At 42.5% G+C, this 25794-nt stretch overlaps 1 protein-coding gene across 11 annotated transcripts in view; it reads left to right on the top strand.

The window, feature by feature from the left end:
• RNF220 (ring finger protein 220) overlaps positions 1 to 25794 on the top strand; it is a 327126-nt gene that overhangs the window by 292906 nt on the left and 8426 nt on the right. For all 11 annotated transcript variants that reach the window (XM_082228856.1, XM_082228855.1, XM_082228854.1 and 8 more), the window contains 2 exons: positions 17871 to 17979; positions 20334 to 20408. In XM_082228856.1, coding sequence (XP_082084982.1) covers positions 17871 to 17979; positions 20334 to 20408 — 184 coding nt within the window. The remainder of the gene's footprint in view (positions 1 to 17870; positions 17980 to 20333; positions 20409 to 25794) is intronic.

Here is a 25794-nt window from a genome sequence, read left to right as displayed (position 1 = left end):
CCACCTGGGGTGGCAAATGGTCAGGGATGATGGAAGTTGTAGTCCCAGAGCATCTGGTGAGACATTGGTTCCCTATGTCTGCTCTTCTAGATTAACACTCTAGATTGGGCTACAATTTTAAATGAAATGCAGAAGGAAATATATTGCCTGCCTCAGTCTCCTGCATTTGTGTGCCTAGGAATTAAAAGCTAGGATTATAGGCTGTTCAGGACATTGGAGGCAGAAATCAAGAGAGGGGTGAAAGGAGAATTTCATGATTTGATTAGGCATGAATGTTGGTTGCCAATGCATGCCAGCTTCCTTTGCAGGGATTTAGCTACTTGTTGCCATTTTTTCACCTATTACTTAGCAATCTTTTGATACTGCCTTCCATTTAGGAGACAGGAGAATTCAGTCTTCTTCAGCAGTCCGTGTCAATAGCATTAGTTACCAACACTTATTCCCCTCGGATCCTGGCCTCCCAAGCAGAGGTTTGACATTTTCCAGAACGATCAGTTGATGTCATCTTGATCAGATAATTTTAAAAGCTTTATTCAGTGTCTCTTGGCAGACCCCACATTCTTTCCAAGGTGGTGCATGCTATAATTCGGAGTTGTAAAGTATGGCACCCTCCTCTTTGTGACAAGTTAGGACCCCTTTTAGAGAGCACACTGAAAACTTCCTGACTTCAGAAGTCAAAAATTACACTTGGATACTCAACCTGCTACTTTTCTTAAGAAGGTAAAAACCAAATGCCATTTATTGCACTTTACAGCAATTTCTTGGTTCATGAGAAATCCCTTGTGGTAAAGGGTTACTGCTTTTTAGTTAGAGACTTAAATTCCAAAGGGAACAGAAAACAAAATGTTTAGAAGCAAAGGTTCCAGCTGTGCTGTCCCTGCTCCTCCGGGAGTTGTGTGTGATAAATAGTTTGTGTTGTGATGGTTAAGGAGCTAGAATGTTGTGTGCGAAGGGGTGGGCTCTGTTAAATTAATTGATAAGTGGGATCAGACCTTGGGGCTTGCAGAAAGGAAGGTGTTCTTTTATTCTTACTGTCTGGCTGCTTTCACCTGCACTGCCAAGCCATGATGTATGGTGACCCAGTCCAGCTAGCTAAATTGATTCATCTCCAGTTCCTGGTTCTTAATCTAGAGCTAAATTGGTTTCATTTTTCTTGTTTTGGGTGGTGATTGTGGTGAGCTCTCCATGGGATCACTTCCTTCTGTTCATAACTTTAATTTTTGCTTTTAAATCTGGGCATTATTGATTAGTGTGTTAAGCTCCATGTAATGTCTGATTAGCATTTTAAAAAGTGTTTAGAAGCACATGGTTTATCACCTGTGTCAGCTGGGCTGTCCATTTAGAACAATGGTTAATGGAGTTAGCAGTGATTCTCTTTATTGATCCTACTTTTATAAGAATGACATTCATTTTCTCTTCCCTTTCCAAAACAAAGTCTAGGCATGGAGCGTATATTTTTAATTAGCTAATACAATACAGTAAACTGTCCTTGTTTGGGCGCAGAGCTAATGTACTTGGGTTGAAAGTTAATGGAATGTGTGCTTCAGGCTGCTTGTAGCTGAATCACTTGCATGCCAAGCAACTTACCTCCCTGCAAGAGAAATGTATTTGCTGATGGATTCTTCTTTGTATCTCATTCATCTCATTTTTTGTTTGAATTTGATATGAAAGCTGCTATTGGCCCAGATCAGTCAAAATGGAAAATTGTGATTTGTTGTTGCATCTGAACTGGATCGCTATGACAAGAAAAAACAAGGATTTCTCTCTTTCCCCCCCTTTAACTGCATGTGATGATTTCTATATGTAATATAATGTAATATATTTTTAGATTATTTTTTTAATGAGGATATTGCTTATATCTAATGGTTGTAGTCTAGAAGATACTAAATAGAGCAGCGTGGGATGAAATATTCAGCTGTAGAAAAACATGTGGGATTCAGCTTTGGTTGTGACTGTTGGTTGATGTTCGAACAGGTTTTTCTAGTCTTTGAGCCTGTATTCAGAAGTGATAGAATAACAGGGCTAGGAAGGGTTTACTGAGCTGTACAGCCAGCGCAGGCATGCAACAAGAGCATATGGTACAGGTTTTGCTAAGCTTAAAACAAGAACCTTTCAGTGCCTGGGATCCACCTTGGCTCCTGAACAACATGCAACCTGGGACTCAATATTCTATCTTGTGTGCTTTTTAAACTGTATTTATTTTATTATTTAATATGTTTCATAGATCTTTAATTCCCCTTTTAAGAATAATCTCTTCACAAAGCACCAAACATTTTATACGTAAGCCACCTATATCCACCTCTCAGTCACCTTATTTTTCTCCATCTCTTCTTTACATCAGTCTTTCTTCTGTAGTCACAGAGAATCTATTACATGCTGCTAGACCTTGCTGTACAGGTGCAAGTGTGGCTCAGCCATCTGGATGGGCAACCAAGCCTCAGCTAGGGAATTCAAGAGTTTAAGGAGAGTCTAGTCATCCTGACAATAGTTATTCTGTACTCAGGAAATCCAGCATGCAGCGGGTTAAGCAAGTCTAGTCAGTCAGTAATGACTGCAAGCTAGTCCAGCAAGTCAGAAACAGAATGCTGTAGCAGCAACTACTATCTTGATGGGCAGATGCTCAAGTTGTGGTGAATAGCTGAACCTTGTAGTAAGGCAAGTGTTTTGCCTCCTTCGTTAATTCCTGTGGGACTGCTTTGTAAGGGATTTGGGTATTGGTGGACTGAAAGGGCTGTCACATGGAAGATGGGTCAAGTTTGTTTTCTCCTGCTCCAGATGATAGGACCGAAACCAATAGATTCAAGTTATAGGAAAGTAGAGTCCACCTAAACATCAGTAAGTACTTTGTGATGGTAAGAGCTGTTTGACAGTGGAACAGACTCCCTCAGAAGGTGGTGGACTCTTCTTCCTTGGAGGTTTTTAAGAAGAGGTTGGATGGCCATCTGTCATTGGTGCTTTAATTGAGATTCTTGCATTATAGGGGGTTGAACTAGATGACCCTCAGATTCCCTTCCAACTCTACAATTATATGATTCTATGATTTAAGTTAAGAGGCTAGTGGGGAACGTTTCTTGGGGGCCTTGTAAATGCACACAGAGGTTGTGTGGAAGAACTCCACAGGGAGTCTGTGTCTGCAAAGGAGCTAATTCCTCTGAGCATTCATCCTGAACTAATCTGGCAAAGTTGATAATAATGGATGAAAGCTTTTTGACCCATAATCCTGCCATATACTTTGTAATCAGGGTCTCATCCTTCCTCAAACAGTTTCCCTCCATCTATTCTTGCCACTGGAAAAATTGTCCCAATTCATTGGTATATGACCATAAAGTAGCACAGAGGTAAAATGAAGCAGCTGCAAGCCACCAGCTTTCCTGCTGTTTTTTCTTCCAAACAGCTCTCCCAGTCTTTTTTGGTGTTTCTCTGTCATTCCACAACATCATCCACCATCACCTTTCCACCCAAGCTTTATCTGTAGCCTCTCCATTCATTCCTAGGCCAACATGCTTCTCCTTCCTCCCACTTTTCCAACTCCCATCCATCTCATTTTTAATATGGGATGCTTCCTTCTACTGAGTCAGGCGTCCATCTAGCTCAGCCAGCAACCCTAGGGCTTTGGACTGAATGCCAGGGATTGAACCTGGGATATTTTGCATGCAAAACATGTGCTTCACCAATATATGATTGGAGGGGGATGGAGCAGGAGCAAGCCTTTTGGGATTATTTGGGCCTGTAGTTTCTGAAAAATAAACTACTCAAGAGCTATTAGTGGCTGTTGAACCTCAGCTTGGAATCCCTGCCCTAAGCCTTTCCTCTTGGAATCTAACGCCACTGCATCTTATTCTGCCATCAGAAACAATTCCTGCCTAGGAACAATTCTGCTCCTCCTCCGCTACAACAGCTTTTAAATTAGTTTAAGACTTGATGTTATGTTTTCCTTCTTTCAGTAGTATCTGCTTAGATCAGCCAACCTTTTCTGTCATTTCGGCCCTCCCTCCTGCATTGCTGCTCCCTGAATCTTAGCAGTGGTGCTAAAACTAGCCCACCTGTGTGTAGGCTGCAAACTCGGCAACGGCTCATTTTCTCCTCCCTGAAGATGCGAGCCACGTTGCCTGGTGCCATCTTGAAATCAAGGCTTCCTGGGGTTAAGAAGCCAGCCTCTTAATTCAGAGTGCCAATGTTCAATTTTGCTTTCTGCCACCAAACTAGATTGCAGGCCAAGGAAAGAGTCTGGGTTAGTGCCCCACTGGGTCACCTCCCATTTGTTTTCCTCAATTTTGTGTTGTCATAAATTCATTCCAGCCCGTTGTGCTTGATCAGTTTATCTCTGTTGGGGCAGGGAGCCCTGCTAGCATGATATATGACATGAAACATTGTAGCCAGCCTCTCCATGAATCACTCCAGCTGTTTGTTGTCAGCATGAAAAGCAAACAGGCCAGGGCTGCCGAGTGTTGACTAGGATGAGCTCAGGTTGGGAAGAGACATGACGTATGAATGTTTATTTAATAATTCTCTAATATTTCCAGCGGAGTGTGGCTGTGCCTTCTGAGGTTGGGGGGGGAGGGGGGCGGTTGAAGAGGAAACTCTAATCTGTCAGGGTGGGTCATAAATCAGGCAGACAAGATCATTAATCAGGAATGGAGCAAAACTAGAGGGAGGTGGGACTCGGCTGCCGTTCCCAAGAGCAAAGGGGCACGCTCTTCTTTTCCATAAAACAAATCTCATTTTGGATGCGGCTCCGGCTGTGTCGCTTACATAAGAGCAAAGCCAGGGCACTGGGCCAGTTAAGCAAGCGTGTGTGCTACCTTTGTCATAAGCCTTGGCAATTTGAGCTCGCCAAGCATTAAATCCCTTTATAATTATCTTCTTTATATAACTCTTCATGCTCCTCATGGATGATTGGGTAAGGTGCTTGTTTGGTTTAGAAGAGGGTTTTAGAAAAGGGAGGTCAGTGTGTGTGTGTACACTCACGTGACAATCTTCTTCTTTCTTTCTTTTTTACTCAAATCCATTTTCTCGAATCCACTCCAAAAGTTAAGCTTTGGCATATTATCCTACAAGAATAGAAATGGTGTTCCAGAATTTGGCTCCTGAGATAAAACCAACTTTCTGGCTTTCATAGTCTGACAATTGCAGAAGCTAACTTCCTATGACATTGTTTAAAAACAAAACCCCATTTCTAGCTTTTAAGGATATGAAAAATGTTGCAGGTGATATCTGTCTACTCAGATAGATATCTGATGGGAGTCTCATGAGGACCTAGGGCTCCCATTCTGTCAGTAGAGGGAGCTGAGCCATTCATAGAATCGTAGAATTCAGTGGAGAAATTGGGCTTTCTCCACTGAAATGATGGGGAAATTGTTCCAGGCAGGGGTGCAGCTATAGAGGAACGTTAGCTTGAAAAACAGATGATTGATTTAATGTATGTGGCAGAAATGAGAGAAGTTCCTGCTGTGGAAGAATAAGAGTGGGGAAAGTCCCTGCCCTCTTTTCAAACTGTTCTGTAGCTTAAAGACCACCTCATTCCTTCTGTTGCACACTTTATACCATATTTCCAGCCATATTAGCCTTCTCTGTTTGCTAATATTATAGTCCCTTGCCAGATTTCAGCAAAATTCTGTTCTCAGGAAATATCCAAATAGGACAAATGGAATAAATTGTATACAGCTAAACAGATGTATACAACTGTAATTATTTTGTCTCAATATAAAACTTTGGCTATTTTGACCAAACTGCGAGAGGCAGTGGAGGACAGGAGTGCCTGGTGTGCTCTGGTCCATGGGGTCACGAAAAGTCGGACACAACTAAACAACAACAACAACATGTTCATTTAAATTATGGCTGTGGGGGATGGGAAGAGGCAAACTATTTGAAGGGACTGTTACTGTTTAAAAGGACACAGCCACTGGAGATTGGCAGATGCTGCCAAGTGTGCCTTAGAAAGCCACAGAGTTAATGCAGATGTTTCAGAGAACTCTGGGGATGGGGCCTCAGTGGAAGAGCACTTGCTTTGCATGTAGAAGGTCCTTGGTTCAGTCCCCGGCATCTCCAGCTGGGTCTGGGAGTAGCCCGTTTGAAGCCCTGCAGAACCGCTGCCAATCAATGTAGGCAGCCCTGAGCTAGACGGGCCAGTGGCCTGACTCTTTATAAGGCAGCTTCCTGCATGAGATTTATGTGTGCTTAATTCAGCAAGTTGTTTCAGAGCAGAAAACTGGCTAATATAAAATTACCCAAGATGTTATCTGCAAGCAGTTCCCCATAAATGTTTTGGGATTAATAGGCTAAAATACAGAAAAAGCAGACACATGCCAAAAATAAATATTCACTAACACCACAAGCATAGCTGTTTACATCTGGAAATCCCAGTTGCCTGTTGAGTTTGTGACTCTGTTTGCAAAATGTAAGCCTCAGTTAGCCAAGGTCATTAACTGTTCAGTACTACTTCCTGCATTAATCATCTTCAGGGCATATGTAAAAGAATCTGTGGGTTTGGAGGAGAATTTAAGGCAACAGTAAGCAATTCACACTATTTTACTGTAAAAAAAAGGTAGATGCTACTAGTGTGTCTGGTACAGGATTTGGCATCCTATAAACTTGGGCAATTATTCATGGATGGGGGGGGGGGAGTTTCATGGTAGCCCAGAGTAGGTTTACACTAATGGTGTAATACACCATCTGCTGTAATTTCTCTTCAAGCAGAGTTCTAGCCTAGCATACGGAAGAGATCAACCCCATTTACCTTTCTCAAAAGCATTTTGAGTTCTTAGTTGCAGTTTTCCTTGGGATCTACTTGAGAGAAAAAACTCCAGCACTTCTGAAGAGTAGGGCACCTAGTGTGGGAGGCCAAATCAATTCTCCAAGGTAGCACAAGCAGTAGGACTTTCTCTGCAGACTTTCAGGGGCAATAGGGAAACAAGTGAATCACACCCACCCACACCCCTTGCTAGGGCTCTTTAGCACATAGTTATTAGACATTAAAATGAAGAAGTTGGATCACCCTCATGGTATGAACTAAGCTGAAAGTTGTAACCCTTTGATAATAGATATATTGCTTTTATATCCTCCCCTTTTGAATTAGATGCTTTGTATTTGCTATTGGTTTTATTTAAACAAATTAAGTTTAAAAAATTGCTAAAATGTGTCCTTGAGGAGAAAGTGAGGGAGTTTAGAAACTAAACTGCTGCACATTGGTAAAATGTACATTTGTTCCTTCACTCACTTTTGTCTCTGATCCTGGCTACCACTGGCATGTCACCCCCGGAAGGTTTCCCAGAAGGGATGCGGCCCTCAGGCTGAAAAAGGTTCTCACCCTTGCACCAGGGTCTTTTGCAGCACCTGGTGTGCTGTTACATGGAGCATGAAGCACTGGAGAGCGCCACCCTTCCCTCACCCTACATCTGGAATACTTCCTGCTGGCCCAAGCAATAAGTAGATTTAAAGGGGAAGTGGGTGACTGGATTGTACAGAGGAATGGGTTGGAAGGAATAAACTGAGAATTCTTTAGCTTGGATTCTAGTCTGAGTTTGAGAATAATTCAAGTCTCTTAAGGCTCACTTCTTTGGTCAGATTCAAACCCTCCAAAACTTCTATCCATACGAGTTCCAGAACTATGGGTTTCCCTGGCATCTCTACTCCTGGAGACCACTACTGTAATCATAATTTCTGTGGGATCTAATGTCGCTCCATGCATGTTCCACAGTCCTTACTGAAGTTGATTGTATTGGGAGTATTTAGGGTTTAGATAGACTATGGCCAGAGTAGAGGTTCAAGCAGTCGGTTGAGAATGCAAACAGGTGCACAGGATTTAAAAATAAAGTAGACTGCATGACACTGCTAGTGGCAAGTGGCATTCCACTCCCAACCCATGTTTTGTGGGCTTGACGTGTATTTTACTCTTATTCTATTGTTATTTTCAGGCATTGTACATTTCGGAATTGTATTTCTCAAAGTACAAGAGTCTTCGTGTATTTTTGCAAAGCTGCCTATCAGTCCACCTCCCCTACAGCAATACCTTTACATTTTGTGGATCTTTTGATATGATTTCATTTATTCAAAGGAATTCCCTTTCAAAAGGTTTTAATTGTCTGGAAATGCCCTTCACTTTTGGATTTTCCTCCCTCTCCCCCAAACACATTGAACCCCTGGTGTTCAGGTATCTTTTCGATCCTGTTTTCCCCCCTCCGTTATTTCAAAGTTTCAACAATGCTGTTAACTTTAATTTGTAGAGTTGCTCCCTGCAAGTGAAAAATCGATGGGGGGCTATCACAGTGTGAAATTCGACTGTCAGTCTTGAGCTTATGGAGTGAGTAAGACATCTTAGAAGGGGGAAAAATCACAGTCTGTGCAGTGCTCAGCTGGGCTATTTCAAAGAGAAGGCAAGGCTGATGGGCCGTTGGAGAGTATTTCAGTTAGATGGATGATGATTCTCTGTGAAATACTGGAGTTAGCCTACAGGTAAGGGAAACCAGAGGTTAGAAAATACAACTAGTTTCCCCTGAAGAACTAAATTACACCTTGGGAACCTTGAGCCGTGTCATACAGGAACAAAAACCTGTCCCTAAAATTGGCCATTGCCTCTTAACAACAACCAGTAACAAATTAGTCATCATAACTTGCAGTGTTTCAGTTTTGCTCCCTTGTAAAGTTTATAATAAGCTCTTTGGGGCAAGTATTCCATCAAGTGTATACAGCACCTTAAAATGATTTGTGTGCTTCAGTATAGGGATTTGTGTGTTGTACATGACCACAGCGTAACTTAAGATGATGGGCTCAGTTCTGAATCTTGGCCATATAAGTTGCTGTTTCCTCTGACAGCCTTCCATGCCAGTACAGGGGCAGATTGCATATCTGACAGCAGAAAATGGTACCCAAGAGACAGAATGAACACTAAAAAAGAAGCTCTGAGCTGCATGAATCGCATGTCCTTTCCTTGCATTGTATGATATCTATTCTTATATCCTGGCTCAGAAGTCTGCACAACTCTGCTCCCTTCTAGCACAGCAATGAGAAGATCAGAAGCACCCACTTCTTTCTTCCACCTAGCTGTGACCTGCCATTTCATCCAAACCAGGGTAAACTGCGATTGGTTTAAACCTGGGGGTGAGAACATTTCCCCCAAAAGTGAGTGGGCAGGGCAAGAAGCAAAAGTAACAGCTGCATCTCTTACTTTTGTACAGTAGGCGACATTCCTATTGCATGGAAGTCTGAGGTTTCTATACACACCACAGACACCCCTCTATCCAGGTAAGCAAGCAAGAGCACATTCCACCCAGGCAGAAGCACTCAAGGAGGATGTGAGCACAGTTGGTAAGGGATGTAGCCTTGGGGAAACTCCTGAGAGCTGGGTAAATATGCCTGGAGGGCTACATTTGGCCCTTGGGTCTGAGGTTCCACCTGATTTAAGCAGGGCTTTGTCCAAACAGGTGAGGATCAGAAACTAAGATTTTATCTTGGCTTGTTTGGGCAAATAATAACAGTTTGGATAAAAAGGAAGTCGAGGCTTCCAAACTGCTCCTTGCAGTCATGCCAGAAAAGGAATGTGGGGAAGGGGGAACTCATAAACCTGAGGCTTGTTCACATACCACCAACCTATGATTTAGTTAATGTTACAGCCAGATGCAGCACTATTGCAGCCCAAGAACGCATGCACACAGAGCTCAAATTAAGGGAGGAAAAGGTCAAACTGGTGGAGTCCTGTTCCATTCTGATCTCTTGTGTTGTAGCTGCCCATTCTCTTCCCATTTGAGGATAAATGTGATGAGGCAAAACATGCAGAGTTGTGGGTTTTTTTTAGTGAAGCACTGTAAATTAATATTTTTACCATGTAAATTCACACTGGCTAATGTGGGTGAAACATGTCTCATGTTCCCCCCCCAAAAAAAAGTGTGTCTGTTACTATCACCAAAATTAATGTGGCCTTAGTTTTACTATATTTTGCCCCCCTCCTATTAAAAGGCAGCTTCCTAAGGGCTAGAAGTGTGCTGTTTTTTGCAGAAATCTCAAATTTTCATGACATTGAAATCTGCACCATTCATCTCTGCCTTGCACATCCAACTATAGCTTGGTATAAGGTGGTTACTGGAGTTTTGCTCAAATCTTCTCCCTTTCAGTGGTTCATATTTGAGAATAATAAGAGCACAAGCTTCATCTTAATAGAAAGGCTTTTGTTGATTATTTGGGTGTTGTCTGTCTCCATGCACAACTCTCAACATAGCAATAATACAGCAGTCTGGTGACAGCCTTCCTTCTTCCTCAGAGGTAGCTGTCAGGAGAGCAAGTTGATGTCTTTTCTGATATGGGTCTCTGTGCAAAAAAAATTAAGCCGTTGTGCAGGATTTAGATGCATTTCCTCAAAGTAGTACTTCTCTTGTTGGGAAATTGCATTTCCTCATCATTCAATGAAAATAGGCAGTCATTTTTTCTGCACCACTAGTGCTTCAGATATAAAATACCCTTGATAATTGCTGGTGGTGAGCAGCACAAGTCCTTATCTTTCATTCCTGTTATTTTGTGGCCTTTTTTCTTTAGATTTTAATTTACTAGAGAACAAATGTTCCCATCGTGTAGCACTGAAATGCAGAAGTTTATGTAAGAGTTCAATTGTTTTTCAAGGTGATAGACACCAGCAGCACTGCCCTTCTCTCCTGCGGTAATGCCTGCCCATTTTATGAACATTTTTACTTACATTTATTCAGTTATTTAGTTGTGTGAATGATTTCAAGTTATTCAATGCATGTCTCTACCCTTCTTTTTTGTTTTTAAAGTAGGGAAGAACACAATTACAGAGTTCCTATGAAGCAACACGCACACAAAGTGGAACAGGCACTTCTGGTCACCAGCTGCTTGTCAAATTTAGAGTTAGTTGTTTGCCAACTATCTTGTGATGCATGATTGCCCGGATTATGCATAAGAACTTCAGTGCAAGCTTAGCCTTTCAGTACCCTCCTCCTGAAATAAATTAACAAAAATCCTTCTCGGTGGCTAACAGATCTCCACATCCCTGCTGATTCTTCTAATCGTGCTGACTCGGAAACTTCTTACTGCTTTCATTGATTGTTGGTGCCATCTGTCTGCAGTTTGATGGGGCCAGGCACGTGAGTCCCGGAGGCAGAGAAGGCCGAGTGCCAATTCCCGGACTCACTCTCTGGTTCTGCAGAGACATTTTGGGCTCCATGTCAGTGAAGGGATGGGGGCGTGAAAGCAGCATAATGAATTCTTCTGTAGGGAAAATCTTTGGGGAATCGTTACCAGGTCCTAGCTAAATGTAGCTTAGAATGCCTTCTTGTGGCAGTAAGCTTTCCCTCCATGCCACTGTGATAGAGCATGCAAGTGTAAGAAGAATAATTCCTCTGCGGAGTAGAGCAACGCAACATGTTTGCTTTGCATGAAGATTAAATTAGTTAACAGAACTCCAAACTTGGCAAGCAGCTGGTGGCATTAACAAATTGTGCAAGCAAGTATAAAATAGAGGCACTTGTGACGCAGAGGGCCTCTGCTTTGCAGACGCGCACCCTTGCATGCAACTTCTTCCAAATTTTCAGCTTAGAACATGGAAATTAGGCCACAGAACACTACATTATTCATAACTTGGCAACCAGGAACTAGGGCATGTTGCCAAACTAAGTCACCCATTGAAAGTACAGGTGAACAGCATTCTTAATATATTGTACTACAGAAATGCACTATTATCAAGATGGGAGGACACTCCTCTCGGAGAACAATATATTAGCATCCCTGCCAATTCCTCAATATAGGCAGCATTCCTGCACAGAATTCCAAGTCAGCCTTTTTCAGAGAGGTTCATCTAAAAAGATACATAACTGAAGACATTTCTGTCTGCAGCAGGAAAGCCAGCTCCTTTATTGTAAGAAAATAATGGGGAATTTTGTCATTTCACCTCAGTTCGATAATTTAGCTGTTAATCCACTTTCCCCCATTTGAATTAGACTGGAGTAATCCACACCTATTTTAATTTGTATGTGAGGAGAAACTTTGGTCTTTCTCATTCATACCAGTACGCATTCTCTTTTGTGTTTGCCACTGCCTTCCACTTTGTTGATTCTGTTATGCCAGTTAAGTACCAAGAGGGCATGTGTGCACTTGCACCTTGTTTGCTTGTTTTGTGCAAAACTGAGGGATTAAAAGAAAAAAAATAAGATCTATAAAAGGCTAAGTTGCTGAGTCACTCTAACATGCTGGAAAAGAAATTAAGGCAATTTTAAATTCTCAGCACACACTTTTCAGACTGCTTGTCAGTATAAATGATGTAGAAATGTTTAATGTGCTTTGGTGATGCAAGTAAAGAAGGAGTAGGTTCTTCTTGGTCTCCAAGTACCTGGTAATGCTGCTGCAGACACACCCTTTTGGGGTTGTTGATCACTCCAGAAAAAAGGGGAAATGGAGGTGTCCAGTTAATGGTTAAATCCTGGGATCACTTATGCCACTTAGGCAGAGTAGGCAGTGAGGATGTTTTGCTTCACTGAGTGGTCCTGACGGAGATTTGACTTTGATCCCAGATAGAGGGAGCAGAGAAACAACCTGGAGCAGCCCAGCTTTTAAAAATTCCCCATTCTCCTATGCAGGGAGACATAAGAGCCCCTGTCACATTTCCGAGAGAGACACCTTAATTACCTTTGTGCTTTTGAATACTTTTTGGGAAATACATGACTGCTTGGCTTGGCTTACATGAAATGATTGGGGCAAGTTGCCAATTTCCTTTGCATGGTGTAGTTTTCTGATTTTGTGCAAATCTGAGGGATCAAAATGAAAAACCCAGGCACTTTTCAACACAAATAGTTACAAGCCCAGCCAGTAAAGAAATGAAAGTATCGAGGAGGCAGTAGGGTTGTGCCCCTGTGCACAGTTCTGGAGGTTCTCCTGAACCACCCTCCAGCCAATTTTTTATGGCGGGGCGATGAAGATACTGCACAAGCGGAAGCCCTTCTGTGACAGGGCTCCTTAGGTGGATCCTGCCCTGACTTTTTGTTGCAACAGCCTAACGATATTACTCCTCTGGAAATAGTTTTTATCAATTCTCCACCAGGCATATTTTCTAGCACATTTGTCCTTGTGCATGCATAGCTGTCAATTTTTTCCTTTTCTTGTGAGGAATCCTATTCGGAATAAGGGAATTTCCCTTAAAAAGGGGGGAAAGTTGACAGGTATGTGTGCATGTGATTCAGCTGTAGGGACATCTAGTAGTGTGTGTCAGTAGTTTACTAATTATTGCTACTACTACATTAATTTTGTATGCCACTTTCCCACATAGATGTACTGTCCCTTAGTGTTGCATTACACGTTGACTGATTTTTCTCTCCCAGGTTTATGCCCCCACTTATTCTGGAAATGACAATCTGTTGTGCATCTCTGCTCAAAAGCAGTTCATCATCTCATAATTTTATTGTGAACAAACACTTTCTTTTGGCGGAGGGTTGCTTTGGATGCATATCTTTTATTTAACATAAAATTCCAGGAAACAGTCCTGTATCTTAGCATCTATTTCTCGCCGCTAGAAAGAACAAGAGCCTGTGGGTTGTATGAGAAAACCTGAATTTTGCCTGAATTCTTAGACTCCTGAACACCAAAATAAATGACTGTGAAAAGAGCGAAAGGTCCAAGATTTCAGGTGTCGGAAGTAGCCTATGAAGTTTTATTGGTGTTGGATATAATCAGTTCTAAATGTGTTTTACAAGGGACATATAAACAGCAGGGCTATAAAATTTATGGAATGTTATGTACAGTGTGACTATTTATGAAGAGGAAGGAAATTTGTATTCTGTTGAAATAAACTGGAGAGGGAAGATGGGAAGGGAATTTTTTGAAGCAAAACTGGGAAGAAGACTACAACAATGAGACAGTACACACACACACACACACACACACACGCTCATATCAGACCCTGGTTAAGAAGAAGAACAAATAATAATTAGAGGGGCACTGTGGTCATGGCCCTTTCTGAGTTGCTAGACCTGCAGATTTGTGGAAGTAGCAAAACTTTCCCTTTTGGTTATTTTATGTTTTGCTTTTCTCCCAGCGGCACACCAAGGCAGAATAAGGTAAACAGCCTGTTGCGCCGTCCTCTGTACATTAAGTTTGGGAGTGGGGTGGAGGTATTTTATTCTATGATTCTGCTCTAGTGCTTGACATTCCTCATTTGATTCAATCCCAACTTCTGGTGTGAGACAATTCTCACAGGCTAAAAATTTAATATATTTCGTTTGATAGGTTTTAAGTTTCCTTCCTTTCCATTTTGGTGTCTCTCTGTTCTTGGAGTCTTCAGTCTCCCCTCACAAAGCCCTGCCTGTTTCTGCCCTCTCTTTTCCAACTTCTTCTGCCAGAGGCCCAGATTCCCTTCCAGGCAATCTTCCTGGGGTGTGTACAGTAGGCTAATTTCTACACAAACTCTCACAACTACCTCTGTCCTCCATCCAGGCAAGCAAGAGACATAATCAGAGTTCATGGATGAATTCCAACTAGCAGGGGTGGTGATGGCTGTGGCCTAGACAGGGTTCCCAGGCGGGAGGTTTCCCACTCCTGCAATAAAGGAATAAAACACTTCTGAATATGATAAAGAAAGCTGGCAGCATTAACTGGCCATTCCTGCAGTGGGAATGAAGGGATAGTCTCTTTCTGAAGCCAGTTACTTATTCTGCCATGTTAAAGCCTGACTGAACCTTCCATGCTGGGGCAGCTATGTGGACTGTGGTGTGCTGGCTGAGCTGGAGTAGAGTTTGTACTTGTTCAGGCTTACTCTATGTCCCCTTCTCAGCTTTGTTAATAAATGTATATTTAACAATGTCTGGAGCATATGAAGTGATAATAACTAAATCAATACCTCCCTCATTGATTGTCCAGGATCCCTCCAGCGTGACGCATGCGGCAATGCAGTAATTTTCCAGCTAACTAACACCCTGATCTACAGCCTCACTATTGATTGACCATTGTATTGGGCAGGCACTGAGTGTTGTTGCTTATGCCTCTATTCTGCCTCCTTCTCTGATTCATTCGTTTATCACTGGACAGGGATGATCATCTGAGAGACTTTCACAAACTGTCCAGCGAGGGGAAGCCCATTAGACTCCTATAAACAAACCATTTCATGTCATTGCCTGCCTCTTCCTGACCAAGGTCTAATTTCTGTTGGTTGGTAGTGTGGTTTGTTATGATTGGAGTTGCTGCCCAACTCACCTGGCTATCAGTTGCTCATTTCTTTAGTGGCTCCCCACTTGTAGAATGCTCTCCACAGGGATGCTCACCTGGCACCTTCATTACATATCTTTAGGTGCCAAGCAAGAACGTTCCTCTTCTTCCAGACCTTTGGCTAATTAAATAATCTACAGCCTTTTAAACTGGGTGGAATAGTAATTGTTTTTGTTTGTTACTATGGAATGTATTCTTGTGCTTTTATATGGTAAACCACCCTGTTATCCTTGAATGAAGCAGTATACAAGTATCATCACCATCACCAAATAACATTGGTTTCAGATATCTTACTTAGATTCCTGGAGAGGTGAGCTGGCCTAAGCTATGTTATAGTATTGTTCCTGCTAGATGTCTTTGCTCTTGATACTTGAAATCATGGCTTAGCCTACCCCATGGGTCGGCAAACTAAGGCCTGTGGGCCAGATCAGGCCCAATTGTCTTCTAAATCCAGCCCGCGGATGGTCCAGGAATCACTGCGTGGATTTCCAGCATGTGTATTCTTTCCCCCCTCTCTCCCTCTCCCTCACATGGTGGCAGTGGCACCTCCTCCCTCCCTCCTGGCTTCTCCCCACCCTGCCTAGAGGTGGAAGGGGGGCTGGGCTTTGTTGGTGGTAGCCCCTCTCTGGAGCCCTTTCATGCACCACTCATCTTCCCACCACCACCGCTCACAAGACACAGGAGTCGCAGTTGGCTGAGCGCCCCTCTCGAGCGGACGCCATTTAAAGCAGCCCCTCTCTGGAGTCCTTTCACGTGCTGCTCATTGTCCTCCCCCCCCCCAAAAAATAGACCAGCCCCCAACAAGGTCTGAGGGACAGTGGACTGACCCCCTGCTGAAAAAGGTTGAGGACCCCTGGCTCACCCTATTCTGGTACAGTGGTACCTCGGGATGCGAACGGGATCCGTTCCGGAGTCCCGTTCACATCCTGAACACAACATAAGCCGCGACGATGCATGTGCGCGGGTTGCGTTTTGCCGCTTCTGCGCATGTACGCGACGTCATTTTGAGCATCTGCGCATGCGCGAGCGGCGAAACCCGGAAGTAACGTGCTCCGTTACTTCCGGGTTGCCGCGGAGCGCAACTTGAACGCGCTCAACCCGAAGCACATTCAACCCGGGGTATGACTGTACTGAGAGCTACATTTGTTAAAGTCGCAAACACAATGGAACAATTGGTATCTGCAACAAAATGTTGCAGTGTGGAATGCTCCTGTTCAAGCTTCCAGCTTTCCAGCCAACCACACAATTTTCTAGGATACTCCGTTCTCCTCCTTCCGTCTTCTCAACACCCCCACCCAGTCACACAGTTGGTGAGCCATGCCAGGTGCACTGGTCATACACCATCATCATTGGGTTGTTCTTCCCAAGGTTTCCACTTTGTTTCTCAGGTCTACGTTTTTGTACCTCGGCAAACATTGGGGTTTCCCAAGTCTTCTGATGCCTCCCTCTACTGCCATTTTGTCTGCACTTTGAATCCACACTTGGACTATGAGTTTGCTGTTAGTATCTAAGATAAGGATCCTGTTTGGCTATAGAGGTTGGTTGGTTTCTCCTGGAGTCTGTGCCCAAACCATGCAGTTAGTTCCCACCAGAATGGGTATTTGCACTTCTTAGGCTGTATGTGTACTCAAGTAACAGAGTAATCTGTGGTTGCTTGGCTCTCTGTCATCATTCACAACTTGATTTATAATATTCCCCGGTTGACAGGGCAGTGGCTGTTTTGAGGAGAGAGAAAATGAAATGCTAGACTAAAGAAACATAATTGTTTTGTGTGGCATAAATGTCAATTTATCCGGTTTATTTCGTTTCCTTCATTCTAATTGCTATATTTGGGTTTGGATGCTTCTGCAAGGTTTGCAGTTACTGATATAATATATTGGTTGCTTTTTCTACGCATTGTCAAAATGTGGCAAAGATTTTAATGCTAATAGCCAAGTTGCGCAAACTAAAACTTCTTGTCCCTTTAGCTAGAACATTCCAGTGTTCAAGTTTCATGGGGGCATCTGGGATCTTGCTGCTTTCCCTCAGCCTTTTTTCTATTGCATACCCCATGGGTATGTTGCAGTCGTTGCACAACACTACACTTTCAGATGTGCCCGTCCCCCTCATTTATGTTAATTTGGCATCATCTTGCTCTGTCCTCTTGGAAAAGGGACCAACACAATTTCAATACAGTGGTACATTGGGTTACAAACACTTCAGTTTACAGACTCTGCTAACCCAGAAATAGTACCTTGGGTACTTTGCTTCAGGATGAGAAGAAAAATCGTGTGGCGGCGGTGGGAGGCCCCATTAGCTAAAGTGGTACCTCAGGTTAAGAACAGTTTCAGGTTAAGAACGGACCTCCAGAACGAATTAGTTTGTGATCATGCATGCTCTCATGCTCTCTCACCTCCTCTGGAAATACTATATGGCATTGATCCACTAGGACTGGGTTCATGTATTCTGTACCCTGCTCCTTGACCTTTGTTCTTAAACCTGGTGGCTAAAGTTGATTCTCAAGCCTCAGGCAGTCTCTGCTGCTTTGATTCTATTTCTTGAGTTACTTTTACCAGGAACCAACATGCAAGCTGCCATCATGTGGCTTTGCTCTACAACATTTGGCACATATGAAATCGGTGTTTTTTTCCCCCTCTTAAGAATTCAGCCAGCCCTGACTTTCTCATCTATTTTAGGATTACAGAAGACTCAGCAGTGACAACGTTTGAGGCGCTAAAGGCTCGTGTCCGCGAATTAGAAAGGCAGCTTTCCCGTGGGGACCGCTATAAATGTCTCATTTGCATGGTGAGTAGCTTGCCAGTTGTGGTCATGAATAAGAAAATGACTCTGTACCTCTGCCTGCCCTATAGGAAGGTGGCACAACTGGTGTGGAGAAACTAAAACCTTGTCTTTTGTCCCTCGATTCTGGATGAAAACGGCACAGCTCGGGAATATGTTTCAATGTGTGCTGCTGTGGTGTGGGCGACATATTGGACCCTGCAGATCTCCCTGTGTCCGTGTTCTTGTCTCCCTGCATATACTGTAGGGTTAGAATACGGCCTATTAGCCAAACTCTTTCAAAGTTGCTGATTGTCTACTACACCCTGATGAGGAGTGCCTTGGCTCTTATGATTCACTTACTAAAGTGCTGAAGCGCCCTCTAGTGGCTTGGCGTCTGTAACTTTTTACATCTCTGGTTGCAGGGATGCTGGTATCTTTGTGTCTCTAAGCCCCTCCAAGCTCCCCTCCCCAGGAATAATGGTATCACTTGTCAGGTAGATACTGGGAAGTGTGTGTGTTTCTCCTATTAAATTTTGAATATGATTCCCTTTTCAGCCCTTTTAAAGTAGGGATGGGGAATTGGTAGCCTTCTATATGTTGCAGGCTGCAACCCATATCATCCTAAATTGGCTGGAGATGATGGGACTTGGAGTCCAACACTCCAAAGGTTTGCCACCACTGCTCTAAAAGGGTATTGCTACTGGCACTGTAATTGCATAGTTTTAATATACTTTTGTGTGTGTGTCCCCCCCCCCCCAATAAAATAAAATAAAATAAATGTCAACATTACTTGCAGATCATTTGGGATAGAAAGGATATAGATATTTATAAAATGTATTTTCTTAAAATAAGAAAAATGGAAAACTTGCTCTCCTTTGCAGCAGTGACCTCCAATTCAGCTTACAATATTCGCTGAAGAATGAACATTTCTCCTGTCCATACTATTTATTGGGGAAGGCTTTTCTTCCTGCAACAGCTTATCTTTCCTTCCTCCTCATCCCCCTGCAATATTACATTTGTACAGTTGTCACACTATTGCTGCAGGACTAGGGTTCACATCTGCATAGCATCAAGGGGAAGGTTGCTTCCATTACTACAAAAATAAATAAGATAATAACAATTCTTGTACAAGTCCTTAGATTTAATGTATTAATTTTCTTTGGTTATGAAAACAACTGAAATAAACTGTGGGTGCTAGGAAAGAAACTCAAACGACAGAGTAACAGAGTGAAGTGCCTCTTTTCTGTTGTAAAAAGAATAATCATACAATAATTAGCTATCATAAGAGATACTTGGCAAGTCTTACTGTAAAATCAGGGTATTCAAAATAAGGATTGATGCTGTTCCTGGCAAGCAGCTGTCATAAACCTGTTGATTTTTATTCCATTGTTGTTCCCATTTGTGGAGCAAGAGGAGATTACTATAACAGCTTGTTTTGTTTCTATCTACAAGTAATCATTGTGCTACATTGCAGTTGGATTATTAATAACAATACAGTGGTACCTTCAGTTGCAGACAGGATCTGTTCCGGAGCTCCGGTCTGATCCTGAGGTTTTCACAACTGGAGGTGCCTGTTCTGTGCATGAGTGTGGCGCAGTAGAGCGCTTCTGCACATGCGTGTGTGGCAAAACCCGGAAAAATGCTTCTGGGTTTGCCTCGTGCGTATTCCAAAGGATACGTAACCAGAGGTGTTCATAAGTAGAGGTACCGCTGTACTGTTATCATTTATTACAATTTCTTAGGTGAGGCCTTCTAAAAACAACCTTGAGGCAATTTGCAATATAAAATACAAGCAATATAAAAATATAAAAGAATTAAAACAGAGACCACAGCAACCAACTTGTTGATATAAATTCTGAAAAGTCAAATGCCCAGCAGAATGTAACAATATTAACAATCATATGCCTGGGTGAAGAGGAAACTTCCTAGCACCAGGCAGACCTTGATGGGTAGAGCAGTCTGTAAACATTCTATTAACACTGAAAATTTCTTTTGTCTGAACTTCTCTTATGGAGGGTACATGGATGAGGTTCTTGGAAGATGACCTCAGGGTTCCTTCTGGTATGCCTCTTTCAGAAGAGGCACAACTCTTTGAGGTTATGCTGCTTTCCATTTCATGCCTAGCCCACTGTGTAAGGAATATGATTACTATTATTATTAATTACCAGCCTAGTAATTAAAGCACAGTATTAAAAAAACAGTTGTAGTGTATTCTCAACTGCATGTGAATCAGAAGTTATGCTGTGTGGATCACATGAGAAAATGAAGGTGTACTGGTACAGTATGTCCTCTACATCTTGCCCCAAGAGCTCAGGATCTAATAGGGGATTTCTCAAAAATTTCGAGTATATGAGGCTGTCTCAATTTTCTTTCCACAGGACTCATACACGATGCCCCTGACCTCCATCCAGTGCTGGCACGTGCACTGCGAGGAATGCTGGCTGCGTACTCTGGTGAGGCTATTAGTTTCTTGGGTGGTGATTCATACATTGTTTCTTTTCCTCAAGTATTTTCCCATCGCTCTCAGCCTTTTGGCTAAGATCAAGTGTAGTATTTTCCCTAGTTCAAGTTACAGTTGGATTGGAGTCTGTTCCAGGGATTCAGTGAATTTAATTTAGGGTGTATGGATTCTCCCATCTCCTTCTCTAACACTAGTGGCAGGATCATACACCTTCTTGTTAACTTTGTTGCATGTGATTTGGTTGGAAAGGAGCTCGGCCTCATTTCCAACATCACAAGTTGGATGACGTTAAGGGTATCCCAATGAGCTCTGCACATTGGGCAGTATCCCCTTGAGACTCTAGCCGACTGGTTTTCACTTTGCACCCATGCTTCACCTACCCATCCCTATAGCCTCTCTCAGCCCTTTTGAAGAAGATGCAAGAAACTGCACCACTGAGTGTTGAGTATTTAGGTCATGTACTAGAAAGAAAGCATGCTGCAGGAGTTTGACTAAATAACTATGGAGGTGCAGGATTCAGAGGAGATTGCAGACAGTCGTGGAATGGTAGGGAGAGGCATGTTGACTCCATGGGTCTGTGTTTGTGTGAGTGAGAGTGCATATAAAAGAGAATTTTTAGGTATGTGTGTGCATGCATGCATGTGCAAGTAATAGGAAATGAGTTTCTTCCTTTCAGATTTTCAACAAAGGTGCCAAAAGATTTTGTAGTGCACAAATAGCTCAAACACATATTTGTAGATCTCCAAGAATTTAATGAGGAGAGAGTGACTATTTGCAAGTTGCAGAGATGCACATCTTTGGGATACTCCTGTACATGCATCTCAAAGATGCACATATAGGGGACAATAACCAGAAGCAGACCTGCAAAGAATCAATTAACACTACAGAGAATCCAGTAACCCTGCAGCCCTATTACACGTTTCTGAATGAAACGCAGCATAATCATAACCTTTTCAACCAAGTAACCATTGAAGTCGTCATCTTTTTTTAGAAAAAGCATAGAAGATTGGGCCCAAATATAGAAACATAATGCTAAAAAGACAAAAACCCAAAATAGTGCAAAGCAGTAGTTACTAAAAGATCCATTCAGCCTTCAACTCTTCCTTGGTGAGGAATGTCTATGAAGACAGAGCTGATCTCTAGGCATGAAGCTCTAAAACAGAGGTTACACACACATTTTGCTACGTTGCCCTGGGAACCTGTTGTAGGGCAGAATATAAAGTATTTATATAAAATAAAAGAACACAGGTCAGTTTTTGTGTAAACATAAGATCAGAACAAGAAGTAGCATACACTATTAAACATATATTTCAAACAAGTGATCTCTCTTTAAGACAGAAATATTTTAAAAGCAAAAACTGTGCTACAGCATTTACCCCCTACAGAATCTGCCATCTATGGCTGTGTTTAAAAACTGCTAGCCATATTGTAAAAGTATAATGTCTCATACAACATTTCTAACACACTATTATGACACATGCAGGCTCCCCACCCACCCCGGCATTCATTGTAAAACCAATAGGATTAACAGGCAGATGCCCTCAGTGCCACTTTCACAGACTCGGGGACACCCCATATTCCTGACAGAAGCCTGGATATGTATTTTGCCACCCAACACCTTTCTGTAATGTTAACTTGGATGGTAAGCTTGGATGGGCTTGGATGGTAAGGTGTCATCAGTTAAATATAGTAGGGGGACCTGGTCTGAGGAACAAATATGCTTCCCTAAAGAGCCCCTCAAGCTGCAGTTTGGCACTGAACATTTTGCTGTTCTAAAAGCACATCGAAAATAGTAAAAAATAAAATTTATTTGAGATGCACACAGAATATTACAGCTTCTTCAAGTAACTTTCAGCAGGGTCATTGCATACAAAACCCAAACAGAGTTGTAAGCTTTGGGGTGGAATGCATCTCTTACTGTCTCGCTTTTGAAAAAAAACTTAACTGTCTTTGAAAGTGAAACTGGAGGGAATGTTTTATTACACCTTGATTTAGAAGTTGCTAGGGCTACTGGGACCCAGATGCAGTTAATGGACAGGATTCAGCTTGTGGGCTACCAACTGACTATCCTTGATCTTATTAGTTGACAACAGTTGCTTTCTGAAACTAGGTGTTCAACAGTTTTGTTCCTTTTGTTTAGCAAAGCATATTTGCATGCATACCACTTAAATTAGATGGAACTTGGTGGCCTTACTGCTGCCGCCTTCCCCATCCCAAAGTTTCAGTCCCAGTGCCTTTTTGTTGTTGTTCATAAGATATGGCTCCCAGTACTTTTCCGAGCACAATTCAAACTGTTGGTGCTGAACTTAAAGCCCTAAATGCCCTCAGCCCAGTATACCTGAAGGAGCGTCTCCACCCCCATCCTTCAGCCCAGACCCTGTGATCCAGCACTGAGGGCCTTCTCGTAGTGGCGCCCACCCTGCGGAATGCCCTCCCATCAGATGTTAAGGAGATGAGTAATTATATAACATTTAGGAAACATCTGAAAGCAGCCCTGTATAGGGAAGCTTTTTAAGGTTTAATGTTTTACTATGTTTTTATATATGCTGGAAGCCAGCCAGAGTGGCTGGGGCAGTCCAGTCAGATGGGTGGTGTACAAATTATTATTAAATTAATTAATTACTTCTACTACTACAAATAATTCTTGAAGCAAGTATTAAAATGCTTGCCTCTCTTTCCAAGGGAAGGTAAAATGATCACTAAAACTCCAGAGGCAAGGCTAGAGCATGTACCTAACCCCTGGGCAATATCCATACATTACTGTTCCTGTATATTCCCTTTGTGTGTATCTTGAATGAGACACAGGTAGGCCCACCTGTATCTTCTTTCTTTCTATTTGAGTGCCATGCAAAGCAGTCCTGCTGTTGTTTTTTTACTGCAACAACTATATTTGCAAAAGGGAACAGTGCTGAAAATTGGGATAGCATTGATGGGAGGAACCCGTTCCGAGTGGTGCCCCAACACAGGCTGTGCATGTTCCCTGCACTGACCAAGCACAACGTTCAGAGTTGGGAATTGCGCAGGGGATGTAATTAATAAGCAGCCGCTCATCTGTTCCCCAGCCCTCGCCTTTTCCCTACAGCCCGCAATTTATTAAAGCGGGGCCTTTTGCGAGGCAGGCTCTCACTAAAAAACCTCTCAGCCTATGTTCGCATGTTTCTAATGTAACCATTAAAACGTAGCCCGAAGACAGCAATAAAAACCCTGGAACGCCTTAGTGCTTTTGTGTCTTGATCAAAGTCAATGTGTGTAATCTCGTTAAGGCTGCCCTTCCCTCCTCCTCCTCTTTATGAATTTAATGGCACGCGGCAGCTGGGCTGGGTGTTTCATACTCTCTGACCTGCATTGTTCTAATTAAGGTATCTCCTTTTATTTTGGGCACAAAAGAGACGCTTGTGTGTGCCTACTGTGTATGTGTGGTTTTTTAGAGTAGCAAGGAACCTTGGCGTAATGGATTTAATAATTGCCACAAGTTACCTTTCTTTGGATGCAAAGCTGGCTTTCTTCCCTCTTGGTGAGGAGAGTGCCGCAAGTCCTCTGTGTGCAGCACACATGGAAAAATGTGCTCCGTAAAGAGGGCAGCATATTTCTCATGTTGTGCAATAAACAATTTGTTGCAGTTAATGGGAGTTATGGGGCGAGGCTGGCTTGCTGGGCTTCCTGACATGTTTGAACATTTCTGGAGATCTGCCATTCTTCCCCCCGTTAGGGAAAAAGTCAAGCTTTTCCTTCTGTGTCTGTGTTTTATATGACCAGATTAAATGTTTGCTTGGACTACTTTGTACTGCGGACTAAGTAAGGAAACTGGAAACAAAGTGGGCATGAAATTCTAAAATTTACATAGGGATGAACATATTTCTCTGCCTGAGCCAAAGCATTCTTTATTCACTAACACAGGAATCACTGAAGAGCTGATCTGCAATATTTCCCTTCATTTTTGACTGGCCTCCCAGAAATGACTGTCACGTTCTTCGCTCTGGGTGACAGTTTTACCTGCTAATCATTAATATGTCATTTTCAGTGCATAAAGTTATTTTCCATCCTTATCCTTTTCATCTCCCCAAGAACAACCATGTTTAGCTGCTTTCCCATTTCCCATCTGGGAACTATAGCTGTAACAGCCCTGATATTGGAAATACAGTTGCTGCATTTGTTGAAAGGAAACAGAGTTTAAAAAGGCAGTGGGAATAAAAGACTACCCACAGCGATGAGAGATTTGGACCCAATTTAATCCTGTTTTCTGGTCAGCTGGAGCAACTGCTTCCAAAGTAAGAAAACAGTGCAGTCTGGGACATAGAGAGTTATTAGGGTGAGGAAACTGAAGCGGGAGAAAAGGATGTTTTCTTTGCCTCTTCCTCTCCATGTATAAAATTAAGTTTGTAGCAGAAATGCTTGTTTGCCTTCAATATAGTGACCCAATTTAGATGTAAGGGAGGTAAACAAAGAGCCCAGGTTTGGACAGCACACTAAACTATAGCTTAGCCCCAAAAAGCATGGCAGCAAGGGAGGGAGGAGCAGAGCAGCTGTAATTTCCTCTCTGAGAGCCTGCAGGTTAATGCTAAACTATGGTTTGACTTAGCATTACGTTCAAACTGAGCCGGTAGCAAAGCTTACGAAGTTGCATTTGAATATGTGCAGGTAGCACTTGTCTCTAGTGCATAGCAGTTGGGGTTCCTGTTGCCTGCATGGCTTCCTGGCAGACCTTATGGATAATTATCTTCTCCACGTAGAATACTTTTAAGAGAGGGAACATACTTTGGCAAGTAAGATGAAAGAATATTAGGCTACAAAGACTAAAGTCCGATTCAGAATAAGGCAGATTTTTAAGTGTATACTGCTCAAATATTCAAAACTCTTTAAAAAAATCAAAATGCTGGAACTGCATAGAGCCCAAGCAAATTTATTATTGTTGTTATTTATTAAATTTCTGTACTGTCCTTCAGCCAAAGATCACAGGGAGGTTTACAATATAAGACACCAAAACAGTTTAAAAGGCCATAGATAGTTTCAGTTAGCCCAAAGATGTGGGAGTAGACGCAGTGTTTCCCAACCTTGGGCCTCCAGCTGTTTTTGGACTACAACTCCCATCATCCCTAGCTAGCAAGACCAGTGGTCAGGGATGATGGGAATTGTAGTTCAAAAACAGCTGGAGGCCCAAGGTTGGGAAACACTGGAGTAGAGGAATGTCTTGCCTGATGCCTAAATATATGTAACTTATGCATGGATTATATGACTGTATTCATTGATAGATTTGAGTTTTTGTGCAGGATTTTGAATTGTTTTAGCCCAGAGTCCTTCTCCTCTCTGTTGAAGATACATGCATCAAGTGTCTGATAGTTGGTATGCAAACCCTAGAAACAATGTAGACCCCTGACTGC

Source organism: Podarcis vaucheri, assembly GCF_965113315.1.
Source record: "Podarcis vaucheri genome assembly, chromosome: 6".
Classification (NCBI taxonomy): domain Eukaryota; kingdom Metazoa; phylum Chordata; class Lepidosauria; order Squamata; family Lacertidae; genus Podarcis; species Podarcis vaucheri.
Note: the sequence above shows the minus strand (reverse complement) of the source record. Positions and strands in the feature narration are given on the sequence as shown.